The sequence below is a fragment of the Trifolium pratense genome, linkage group LG2 (assembly GCF_020283565.1).
Source record: "Trifolium pratense cultivar HEN17-A07 linkage group LG2, ARS_RC_1.1, whole genome shotgun sequence".
Taxonomy (NCBI): domain Eukaryota; kingdom Viridiplantae; phylum Streptophyta; class Magnoliopsida; order Fabales; family Fabaceae; genus Trifolium; species Trifolium pratense.
Genome location: NC_060060.1, coordinates 71,366,836 through 71,380,207, shown reverse-complemented (window position 1 = coordinate 71,380,207; position 13,372 = coordinate 71,366,836). Strand labels below are relative to the sequence as shown.

The window sequence follows — 13,372 nt, the reverse complement described above, 5'->3', positions numbered from 1 at the left end:
TTGGAATACTGATGAATTGAAGTACAAAGAAGTGTGCTTTTTATAGGTGAATGAGAAGAAAAACGACAAATAATAATCACATGTAAACACACACTAGAACATCTACTTTTTAGATGCATTGAGAATTCAATGTATCTAGCCTATAATATATACTAAATACATTAGATACATTGAGAATCTGATTCGAGGGAGTAATATTTAATTTAGTCAAAAAAAAGACTTACTCCCTCTGTCCGAGAATAAATGACTTGTTTGACTACATTATTTACATTTTAGATACATTGAGAATTCAATGTATCTAGCTTAAAATATAGACTAAATACATTAATTATCTTTGAATTTAAAAACCACTCCCTCTAATCCTATATAGTCCACTTTTTTGGTACATTGGAAAACTAATGTATTTGGACTATATTATAGTTTAGATACATTAACATTTTAATATACCTAAATAGTAAAAATTCTCTTATAATTAGGACTAGAGGGAGTATAAGAAAACTTTCACTATTTAGATTCATTATAAAAATTATGTATTTTGACTATAATATTGTTTAAATACATCAATTCTATAATGAATATAAAAACTAGTAAAGTTTTTCTTATATATAGGACCGGAGTATTTAGGACTCGAGAGAGTAGTATTTAACTTAGTAAAAAAAGACTTACTCCCTCTGTCCAAAATAAATGACCTGTTTGACTACATTGAGAACATCTATTTCTTAGATACATTGAGAATTCAATGTATCTAGCCTATAATATAGACTAATTACATTAGATCCTCAATGAATTTAAAAACTACTCCCTTTAGTATCTAGACTATAATATTGTTTATGGTTAATTAGTTAAATGGTTCCTTAAACACATTTTATGTTTCATAATGGTTCTTTAAAGTAAAAAAGTCCGGATTGGTCCCTTAACTATATGACCATTAGTCACAATGGTCATTTCTATTAATTTTTAACACCAAATGTATTAAGTGGACCACCATTGCATGTGGTCCACCATAGATCTCAATAATTCTTTTAATTTAAGACATTTGATCTTATTGGAAAAAAATAGCCATTGAATTTTGAACGTACACTATATCTAATAATGCACCATTATCAACTAAACTTTTTCTCTATTTCTTCATCTTCGTTCTAAATTTCTTTTTCACATTTATCATCATCTTCATAAACCTTCAACCAAAACTCAGATCTGAGAAAATTAAAATCCAAAATCAAAGTTTTTCATGTGAATCTAAATCCAAAAAAACCCAAATCCTAAAAACATTGTTAACGCACAAGATGTTGATTTTTTTTGGATTGTTGTGGATAAATTGAAGCTTAGTAACTTTGATTTGTGTTGTTAATTTTCTACTTTAATGTGTTAATTTTGTACTTTTAATTAAATTGTTGGGTGGTGAAGGTTATCATTTTTAAGGTTAAACATGTTTTTGGTCCTTATAATTTTTCAGAATTTTCATTTTAGTTCCTGAATTTTTTTTCCACACTTTTTAGTCCCTAAAGTTTTTTCCGTCAATGTTTTTAGTCCCTACTTTTCATTCAACTTGTGTATACTTTCACATTTTTGTATTCATGTTTATAATATTATAAGAACATCTCCGATAAAAAACTAGAATTTTTTAAGATCAGATGAATTATTTATGAATTTTTATGTGCAAAAAACTAAAAAATTCATATTAAATTAATCTTTTGTTAAAAGAATTTAAATTTTTATAACAGAGATTCATATAATGTACTAAACATGATCGAAAAAAAAAATAAAATTAAAATGGTATGCACGAGTTGAATGAAAAGTAAGGACTAAAATGAAAATTGTAAGAAACTTTAGGGACTAAAAAGTGTGAAAAAAATCTTCAGGGACTAAAATGAAAATTCTAGAAAACTATAGGGACCAAAAACATATTTAACTCTTATTTTTATGGTATTGGTGGTTTATCTGAATTGACTGGTATGGAAAAGAGGTCTAGAGAATGGAATTTCAATGATTGGAGATGGGATGGTGATTTGTTTTTAGCTAGCCACGTAAATCCGGTGCCGGCGGAAGGTATGAGAGTAGGACAACAATTTTTCCCTCTCGAGTCTGGGATCTCGGTGGCTGGGGTTCGTCTAATACCTCTTACCAATTTAAGGATTTTTTTTTATGAAGTTGTTGATGAACATGAAGAATAAGAGAGAGAAGAAGATGCAGAATAAAAGAAATATTTACTTTATGATGGTTTACCATTACATTCACTAGACCTGCAAATCCTACCATTGCATTTTTAACAAAATGATCAAACGGTTCATATAAAAACAAATTAATGGAGATGACTATTGTGACTAACGGTCATATAGTTAAGGGATCATTGTGAAACCTAAAATGTCTTTAAGTGACCATTTAACTAATTAAGCCTATTGTTTACATACATAAATTCTATAATGAATATCTTATATATAGGACCTGAGGGAATATATCTTTGTTGGTGTAAGCCCTAGAGGCCAATTATTTATAATTGCATGATACTTGTATTGGACAATTTACTTATTAAATAAAGGTTTTTCTTTATTATGTTTATGTGTTAAATAATAATAGAGTCCCTAGAATAGTAAGTTCATTGAATGGAACGTTAAGTGTGACTTAATCGTGAGAATCCATTACACATGAGAATACTATTCTTAAAACATCCGTAGTCGAGCTTTACTGTGAATTGGGATAACATCAAAACATAGAGACTATTATGTTGGTAGACTGCTGATCACATCTCACGGATCATAGATAAAGAGTTATCAAGTCTTCACATAGATATAAATATTAAGAGTAATATTTATATCGGATTGACCCACCATGAGAATACTACATAGTATGTTATGAAATGTCATAAGATATTCTCATAGTGATAAGTGGTGTATTCCACCCTTCGACCTGAAACCACTATGTTCCCTAGATGTAGGAGTGTAGTACTTTGTCGCCATTCAAAGTTATCCGTAACAGGATGACTATAAAGTTGGTTGATGGGTATTCCACGAATCATGCTAAGGGACATGAGTGACCTAGAGTGTGACAAACCATGGAGGACACGAGATGCTACTCCGGCGAAAGGGAAGGTGTTCGCCTTGTGGGGCTCGGAGCCAGATGCATGAGGTAACTAATTTTCGAGGACGAAAATTCTATAAGTGGGGGAGAGTTGTAACGCCCCGACTTTTAGAATTATTCGTTTATTTTGAATTTAGTTAATCCTTGTCTATTTTGTTAGGAATTAATGGTTTAGATGTTTTTGCGTGATTATCTAATTATTTTAGCATGTTAAATAATTAGTTGACGGAAATTTGAAGTACATAAGATGAAGTAGGAAAATAAATGATTTAGAAGTAGTTAGAGAAATTGGGCCTTGTAGCATGAATTGGGAGGTAATAAAATAATAATAAATATTAAATAATAAAACAAAATCCTCATAACTTGGAGACATAAAATAACCTAGTTTTTTTTTATAAGTAGGCTAAAGTAGTGACAAATTAGGATTGCCCACTATTTTACCGAAACAGAAAAATAAAATAGAGAAGAAAAGAGAGGATTCACGAGAGAAAGAAAGAGGAGAAAAACCACGGAGATCACTACTAGACAGGTAAGGGGTTTGTTCAACTCACTTAGGGAATTATGGATTTATAGTTTTATGAATGCGGTCGTCTTATTATTAATTGCTAGTGTTATTGTTGTTGTGTTGTTGTTGCTACTATGCGTATTGGTTGCTTTCCAATCACCATATGATATTGTTGCTCTTGTGTGTTGTGTTTGAAAAATCGCGTCCTATGTGCTGTTAAGTTTGAATGAGTTGCCAATAAGGGTGTTGTCATCTTTATAGAAAGGAAAAGAAAAGGAAGAAAACTTTAAACACCACAATTTTAGTAAACTAAGATTTTGTGTTACTAACACACAAGCCACTGTTCCCATGATGATTTGGGTGTCTAAACTAGTTTACAGAAGTAACTAGGATAATCTTGGGTTGGACTTTGAACGTCCATATAAGAGGTTGTTGTTCAATTTTAAAGAGAGATTGGACCCTCTTTTTACATGCGATTCAATTGCCGAATATTAAAAATAATTATAGGTATCTCTTTAAAATCGAACGATGATCAAAAAGATATATAGAACGTTGAATATCGTTGAGAAACGAGAGAGAAATAACCGGGTCGGATTCCGGGTCGCACGACCCGTTTTACAGCAAACCGGGTGAAGAAGGAGGTGAACAGTGTCACTTCCCTTCGCCCAGTCCCAGCCTCGGAGAGTGGCGGCGCGTGAGACCTCCAGGAGACTCCAATTGTTTTATTTCTTTTTACAGTAAAATAGTAAATAATTTTACGAGAATTTTGGTACCACTTTGATAATTTTTGGACACTCGTAGCTATTTTTAATTAATTATTTAGAGTAAAAATGTGATTAAAAATATTATAATTTCGTGAAAATTTCCCAAAAAAATTATGTACAGTATTTTGAATATTTAGAACCCTTTGGTGTGATTCACTCTCTCTGGTTCCTAGATTTGAAATTATTTCATAATTGTTGTCTATTAAATTGAGTTAATTTTCTAACTAAAATTGCAAATCAGTTTTTAATTAAATTACTTGAGTCGGGGCTGTTTCGGGTATTGGTCGGTCGCTGTTAAAAAGAGTAAACTAATTAGTTGGACTAAGATTGGACTATCGTTGGTGTTGTCTTAAATCGTTGTTCGTTATTAGTAGCGGTGTCGTTTTAGTCATGTTGTTGTAGTTGGTTATTAATAAGTGTTGAGATATATTATTAATAACGATGTTGAATTATAATATTATGATTATAATGTTGTTGAAGTATTATTATTATTATTATTATTATTATTATTATTATTACTATTATTATTATGAGGTAGTCATGAGGTAGTAAAGATGTCGTAATGATGTCATATATATTATTATTATTATGAGGTAGCCATGAGGTAGTAAAGATATCAAAATGATGTCGTATATATAATTATTATTATTATGAGGTAGCCATGAGGTAGCAAAGATGTCATAATGGTTATCGAATTATATATTATAATGGTGTAGTAATGATGTAACAATGAAGTTGATGAATCGTTGGTAGCGCGTGTGTATTAGCTTGTTGAGTTGTGGTATCTAAGAGTTGTGTTGTGTGAGTATTCAGTCGTCCAAAAGGATAATATGTTGCTTGTTGTTACTATGTGTTTGGCTACGTCTTATATTACTATAGAATTCAGTTAATTGTGAGACGTTGTTACTCACCCCTTTTTTGGTTCGCCCCTACGATGTGCAATCGTAGGTTTTTCAGGTAAACAACGATGCTTAGCTGAGAGTCCGGAGATGGCATTAGGAGCTGTCTTCCTTTTGCGTTTTCAATAATTGAGTCGCTCTGCTAGGAAGTCCTATGGGGGAACTCTAAATTTTATTTTAGTTGATTTATTGCGTTACGAATTTTTAAATTGAACCGTGGTGTTTACCTTAGTAATTTGAATCTTTCGGACAAATTAGTTTTGTTTATGAGTTTGTTTCCGCTGCATTTTTATTAAAGAGACATTTTACAAAAAAAAAATTAAAGGGTAAAAATTAAGGGTGTTACAACTTGGTATCAGAGCAGGTCGGTCCAATCGGACCAGGTCGTATCATTTCTAACTTTTGTTTTTCAGGGTTTTGTGTGGAGAAATGGCCGGACGTAATGACCTTGCTATTGCAAACGCGTTGAACAATATTTCCCAGGCCTTTGGGAATATTCAGGGTAATGCGGAGGAAGAGAGGCTGGATAGATTTTTGAAGAATAACCCTCCCACGTTCAAAGGGATGTATGATCCTGAGGGTGCACAGGATTGGCTTCAGGAGATTGAAAGAATATTCAGGGCTATGGCGTCGACAGACGCACAGAGGGTGACATTGGCAACCCATATGTTGAAGGGGGAGGCTGACCGCTGGTGGGGCAACGCGCGACAGAGAATGCAAGCGGCAGGCATCCTAATCACTTGGGTCGGGTTCAAAGGGGCCTTCTTGGAAAAGTACTTCCCTGCTGATGTTCAGAGCAAGAAAGAGATGGAATTCTTGGGGCTGAGCCAAGGTACTATGTCGGTGGCCGAATATGCTGCCAAATTTGAAGACCTGATAAGATATTGTCCCCACTACAACAATGTTGAGAACGAGAGGTCGAAGTGCGTCAAATTCGAGAATGGCTTGCGACCAGAGATCAAGGCAGGTATTGGATATCAAGAGCTCCGTCAGTTTGCTACCTTGGTCAATAAGAGTCGGATCTATGAAGAAGATAACAAAGCTAAGAGCAACCACTACAAGGCCTTGAGCGACAAGAAGAATGCGGGCCAGAACCGCAGCAAACCATATGACAAGCCGAAAGTAGATCAGGAAGGTAAGCAGAAGACTACTGATGGGCATGACACAAGTGGGGGAGGCCGTTGCTATAGGTGTGGCGAGACAGGACACAAGATCGCCGAGTGCAAGGCGAAGAATCTGAAATGTTATAAATGTGGAAAGCCGGGACATTTTGCAAATGAGTGTAAAAATCCCGTGATTTGTTTTAATTGTTCAGAGCCAGGCCATATTAGTACCGAGTGTGACAAACCATGGAGGACACGAGATGCTACTCCGGCGAAAGGGAAGGTGTTCGCCTTGTGGGGCTCGGAGCCAGATGCATGAGGTAACTAATTTTCGAGGACGAAAATTCTATAAGTGGGGGAGAGTTGTAACGCCCCGACTTTTAGAATTATTCGTTTATTTTGAATTTAGTTAATCCTTGTCTATTTTGTTAGGAATTAATGGTTTAGATGTTTTTGCGTGATTATCTAATTATTTTAGCATGTTAAATAATTAGTTGACGGAAATTTGAAGTACATAAGATGAAGTAGGAAAATAAATGATTTAGAAGTAGTTAGAGAAATTGGGCCTTGTAGCATGAATTGGGAGGTAATAAAATAATAATAAATATTAAATAATAAAACAAAATCCTCATAACTTGGAGACATAAAATAACCTAGTTTTTTTTTATAAGTAGGCTAAAGTAGTGACAAATTAGGATTGCCCACTATTTTACCGAAACAGAAAAATAAAATAGAGAAGAAAAGAGAGGATTCACGAGAGAAAGAAAGAGGAGAAAAACCACGGAGATCACTACTAGACAGGTAAGGGGTTTGTTCAACTCACTTAGGGAATTCTGGATTTATAGTTTTATGAATGCGGTCGTCTTATTATTAATTGCTAGTGTTATTGTTGTTGTGTTGTTGTTGCTACTATGCGTATTGGTTGCTTTCCAATCACCATATGATATTGTTGCTCTTGTGTGTTGTGTTTGAAAAATCGCGTCCTATGTGCTGTTAAGTTTGAATGAGTTGCCAATAAGGGTGTTGTCATCTTTATAGAAAGGAAAAGAAAAGGAAGAAAACTTTAAACACCACAATTTTAGTAAACTAAGATTTTGTGTTACTAACATACAAGCCACTGTTCCCATGATGATTTGGGTGTCTAAACTAGTTTACAGAAGTAACTAGGATAATCTTGGGTTGGACTTTGAACGTCCATATAAGAGGTTGTTGTTCAATTTTAAAGAGAGATTGGACCCTCTTTTTACATGCGATTCAATTGCCGAATATTAAAAATAATTATAGGTATCTCTTTAAAATCGAACGATGATCAAAAAGATATATAGAACGTTGAATATCGTTGAGAAACGAGAGAGAAATAACCGGGTCGGATTCCGGGTCGCACGACCCGTTTTACAGCAAACCGGGTGAAGAAGGAGGTGAACAGTGTCACTTCCCTTCGCCCAGTCGCAGCCTCGGAGAGTGGCGGCGCGTGAGACCTCCAGGAGACTCCAATTGTTTTATCAGTGATGCTATATGGAACGACAAAAATCTGCACGACTGCTTGCACGACCACGTGATATGCACACTAGTTTCCTTTTTTGATTTTTATTTTTTACAATTAATTGTGATAGAAAATCTCGGCACGCGTGGTTCATAAATCACTATAGCCACCGCTATTTGCCGCTAACACCATAACTGATCTAAACAAAGTATCCTTATCGCCGTGGTTGCCGTCTCCATTGAAACCTTCATCACTGTTGTTTTCTCACCGTGTCGTCTTTACCGTTGGCGTTGTTGTATTCACCGCCGCAGTTCTCATCGCACAACTATAACTGCATACAATTGCTGCAATTCCCTGTTTCAGAAATCAATTTCAAGAGTGAGTATAATTTGTCTATTTATTGCTTTTTTTATACTCGTTAGGTAGAAATCATGTTTTTTTTTTGTGAGAGCAGAATCCTTGTTGTTCTGATATTGTTATGATTTTCCCTGGTTTTTTTGCTGTTTCATCGGTCATAGGTGTTTGTGTTTTTGTGAGTTTTTATAGGATTGTTTTGTTAGTAGAGGTGTGATGTTTCAGCTGTTTGAATTTGTTTAGTGTTTTGCTTTTAGGTAGGTGTTTTTTGCACTTGAACATCTTAAAGGTCTATCCCTGCTATATGCAGGTGCTTGTACTGCTTTTCCTTTAGCCAAGGTTGTTCTTGTGCCTAGTTTCTTAATAATATGTTTGCTATCAAAGAAATATATATATGCTTTACCTTACTAATTTAGTTGATTAATTTAAGTTTTTGTTTTAACAAAATTGGTGCATTAGTGGAGAAAAGATTTACTTCTTCTGATCAAGAGGAGAATGATCACATAAATGAAGGTTTTGATGATATGCAAGAAGCAAATATTGCCCACGAAGATGAAGAACCTAAGGTTGGGATGACATTTATTTCCGAAGATGAAGTTACCACATATTACAAGAATTATGCTCGATGTATGGGTTTTGGAATTAGTAAAATCAATTCAAAAAATGCAGATGATGGAAAAAAATACTTTACTCTAGCATGTAGTCGGGCAAGAAAGCATACGAGCAATTCAAAAAATCTTTTGAAGCCAAATCCCACCACAAGAACACAATGTAAGGCTAGAGTAAGTGTGGCTGTGTCTTTAGATGGAACAATTACGGTTTCAAGAGTTGCACTTGAGCATAATCATGAATTAAGCCCAACCAAGTCAAGATATTTTAGATGCAACAAAAATTTGGACCCTCATATCAAAAGGAGACTGGAGCTTAATGATAAAGCTGGAATTAATGTAAGCAGGAATTTTCGGTCCATGGTTGTGGAAGCGAATGGATATGATAATCTTACCTTTGGGGAAAAAGATTGCAGAAATTATATCGACAAAGTAAGGCGGCTTCGACTTGGGACAGGTGATGCTGATGCCATTCAAAACTATTTCGATAGAATGCAAAGAGAAAACAATCAATTTTATTATGTTATGGATGTGGATGACAAAAGTCACTTACGAAATGTATTCTGGGCAGATGCCAGATCTAGGACTGCTTATGAGTATTTTGGTGAAGTCATAACTTTTGACACTACTTATTTAACGAATAAATACGACATGCCTTTTGCTCCTTTTGTTGGAGTAAATCATCATGGCCAATCAGTTTTGTTAGGTTGCGCTCTATTGTCGAATGAGGATACTAAAACCTTTTCTTGGCTGTTCACAACTTGGTTGAAGTGTATGCATGGACGTGCACCAAATGCTATAATTACTGACCAAGATAGAGCAATGAAGAATGCAATTGAGGTCGTCTTTCCGAAAGCTCGTCATCGGTGGTGCTTGTGGCATATAATGAAAAAGGTTCCAGAAAAATTGGGTAGACTCTCTGATTATGAGTCTATCAAAACACTTTTGCATGATGCTGTATATGATTCGTCGAGCATAAGTGATTTCATGGAGAAGTGGGGGAATATGATTGCATGTTATGAGCTACATGATAACGAATGGTTGAAAGGGCTGTTTGAAGAACGACATCGTTGGGTTCCTGTGTATGTTAGAGACACATTTTGGGCTGGAATGTCAACTACTCAAAGAAGTGAAAGTATGAATTCATTCTTTGACGGGTATGTGAACTCAAAGACAACATTAAAGCAATTTGTTGAGCAATATGACAATGCACTGAAAGATAAAATTGAAAAAGAAAGCAAGGCTGATTTTAATTCATTTAATACAACAATTGCTTGTATAAGTCGTTTTGGCTTTGAGTCTCAATTCCAAAAGACATTTACCAATGAAAAATTCAAAGAAATTCAAACAGAAATTTCTTCTTTGATGTACTGCAATGCTTTCTTTGAGAGAAATGATGGTTTGAATTCAATATTTTGGGTTATAGAGAGTAAAAGAGTATATGATAGAAATAAAGACATAAAGTTCAAGGTATTTTTCAACGAGAAAGACTTCGAAATACAATGTGCATGTTGTCTATTTGAGTTTAAAGGAATTTTATGCAGACACATCCTTTGTGTTCTTCAGCTCACAGGTAAAACAGAGTTGGTGCCGTCTTGTTATATTTTGTCAAGGTGGAGGAAGGATATTAAGCGAAGACACACACTTATTAAATGTGGTTTTGATCATTTAGCTGGAAATATTGAATTGCAACGTGTTAGTAAAGCTTGTGATGCCTTTTACGATGTTGCTTATATGGGGATACATACTGAAGATGATTTATTGAAAGTGATGAATTGGATCAAGGATTTGAAAATTGAATTAACTTGTAAACAAAGCTCTCCTGTGATTATAGAAGAAGAGAGATTAGTTCAAGATCATGCGACTAAAATTCTTGATCCTATAGTATCACAAAAAAAAGGACGACCTCGCGAAAAAAGGAAGACTTCTAAAGTTGATCAAATTGTGAAGAAGAAGCTTGCAAAAAAGAAGACTAAAAATAGCAGTAAAAAGAGTAACAGTGGTCAAACACAAGAAGAGGTGACCTTTAAAATTCTCAAGTTTCTTTTCTATAGTTAAATGTAATACATGGATGTCTAATTTTATGTTTTTTGTGGCAGAGGTTTCTATCAGTTCAAGAAACTGAAAATGCAGGGTTTTCTACATCTCAAACCATTGATGACATTGACACACAAGAGAGCATTCAAGTAAACTTAGCTCCCTTCAATCCAAATAAAAAATATTTTGTTGAAGTAAATCAGGTGCAGATTCAATCACTCTTTTACTTTTATTTGAACATTTAAAATCTATATGGGAATAAAAGATTCAATACATTTGTTTTACAGGTTCCATATTATACTCAATCTCAAATCATAAATCATAATCTTAGCTATGCAGAACTTTTAAAGGTATTGGATGATTATATTTTTTTAAAGTTATATAGTCAAGTTTTAATATAGATTACTGATTCTTACATTCATGTGTTCTTTTGTAGGCACAACACCATATGAATGATAAACCATCATCATCAGGACATGAATGAACCACTGATTTTGGAGATGAGAGTTGAAGATGTCTAATTTGCAAACTTGAAACAACTATTTGACTTTGTTTTATATCAACATTTAAAATTTTAATGTTATTGATGTTGAAGCACTCTTTGTTTTTTATTATTGTAGCAACAATTAGTTTTTTATTTGAAGTAAATTTGTCTTTACATAAAATTTTACATATGCCAAGTTTTCTGAAACTTCTGTATGATTTACAATGAACTTACAGATGTAGATAATTTGCGATGTAGTAATATGCAATTGTGCCATCTTTTGTTTCTTTGCTATCCAACAGAACTATGTAATCTTGGTACAAAGATTATTAGATGCAGATAATATTGCAAGCTTTCTAAACAATAATAATCCAAAGTTATGATCATATTTTTATTGTAATCTTCCATCACTGTGATCTAAATCTACAACATGATAACCAAATACATTGGAGTTGATAGCTTTTGTTTACATTTTTAATCAAGCATTAAAATAAATATAAGACTATAGCCCTTAGCAATAGCATCTTCACTCGATTGACATTCCACGCCTACTGATATCCAAGTAATTTTCCACGCCTACCGATATCCAAGTAATTGTGGGATTTGTTGAGTTATTTCACAAGGCGATCGACACTCTATTTCCAGTGTTTTGCAGCTTGGTCTCCAATTATTGGTGTCGTTCGAATCGATGTGCAGAGCAGGCATTTTCTGAGTTAACTCGAGTCTGCATAAAGTTTGTTTTGATCCTGTTTCAACTGATGTGCTGCAATTCAAATTAAGAACAAGAGAAGAAAATAGTTATACAATAACTAAGACTCTATGGCTTTACTACAAAGTGTATTTTTTCATTGAGAAAAAATATCAAACATTTGTAAGGTATAAAATAAGGCTTAAAATAAGTGGAACTAAAGCTTAAAATAATTTGTGGTGGGATTTGGCATCAATGTCAAGCCACAACTAACTGTTTATTGTATATGCACCAACCTAATCCAATGATATAACTTAAGCTTCAATTTTAAAACTATTCAAAGTCAAAACATTGACACATAAACATTACCGATATCCAAGTAATTGTGGGATTTGTTGAGTTGTTTCACAAGGTGATCGACACTCTATTTCCGGTATTTTGCAGCGTGGTGCTCCAATCATTGGTGTGGTTCGATGTGCAGAGCAGGCTTTTTCTGAGTTAATTCGGGTCTGCATAAAATTTGTTTTGATCCTGTTTCAATTGATGTGCTGCAATTCAAATTAAGAACAAGTGAAAAAAATAGTTATACAATGACTAAGACTTGATGGCTTTACTACAAAGTGTATTTTTTTTCATTGGGAAAAAATATCAAACATTTGTAAGGTATAAAATAAGACTTAAAATAATCTGGGTCTGCATAAATGTCAAGCCACAGCTAACTGTTTACTGTATATGCACCAACCTAATCCAATGATATAACTTATAAGCTTCAATTTTAAAACTATTCAAAGTAAAAACATTGACACATAAACATTACCTCTTTTCGTTTGATAAAGATTGCTTCCCAGAACCCATTTTCCCTTTTTGCACCAAACACCACCACTATATATATTCCATAGATACACTATCCACAAAGGGAATCCGAATTGAAACATATGGTCATTCATCTGCAGCTTTGTTGTGGGATTGTATTGTTGCGGTGGCATCGCCCGAGTCACGGCGACAATATCATTCGACGGCGTTGTGACGGGACCTCAATCGATGAAGTTGCAGGCAAGGGAGTTCGGTGGTGCGTGGAAGAGAACGCTGAAGTTTGAGAATAGAGAAGATTGAAGGCTCGGGAAATAGCTTCGCGAAGAGAGAGAACGGTGATGAACTCAGATTGTGAAGAGAGAGAACGTTGATGACATAATTTAATAAGGTGGCCACGTATGTCGTTGGATTTGCACGACACATTTTGTCGTGCTTCCCAGCATTTTCCTTGTTTTATTTCTTTTTACAGTAAAATAGTAAATAATTTTACGAGAATTTTGGTACCACTTTGATAATTTTTGGACACTCGTAGCTATTTTTAATTAATTATTTAGAG

General features: G+C 34.2%; 1 protein-coding gene across 1 annotated transcript; it reads left to right on the top strand.

The window, feature by feature from the left end:
• Window positions 1-7,852: 7,852 nt before the first annotated feature.
• On the top strand, window positions 7,853-12,065 carry LOC123911199 (protein FAR1-RELATED SEQUENCE 6-like). Its single transcript, XM_045962567.1, has 5 exons — window positions 7,853-8,210; window positions 8,646-10,813; window positions 10,894-11,034; window positions 11,119-11,181; window positions 11,268-12,065. Coding segments are annotated over exons 1-5 (2,421 nt in total). The 5' UTR covers window positions 7,853-8,209; the 3' UTR covers window positions 11,316-12,065.
• The last annotated feature ends 1,307 nt before the right edge of the window (window positions 12,066-13,372 follow it).

What these genes read in the sequence shown, in the direction of transcription:
- LOC123911199 (XM_045962567.1), top strand. An exon ending in GTGGTCAAACACAAGAAGAG is followed by an intron (nt 10,814 to 10,893) that starts GTGACCTTTAAA and finishes TTTTTGTGGCAG; the next exon opens with AGGTTTCTATCAGTTCAAGA. An exon ending in GCTATGCAGAACTTTTAAAG is followed by an intron (nt 11,182 to 11,267) that starts GTATTGGATGAT and finishes GTTCTTTTGTAG; the next exon opens with GCACAACACCATATGAATGA.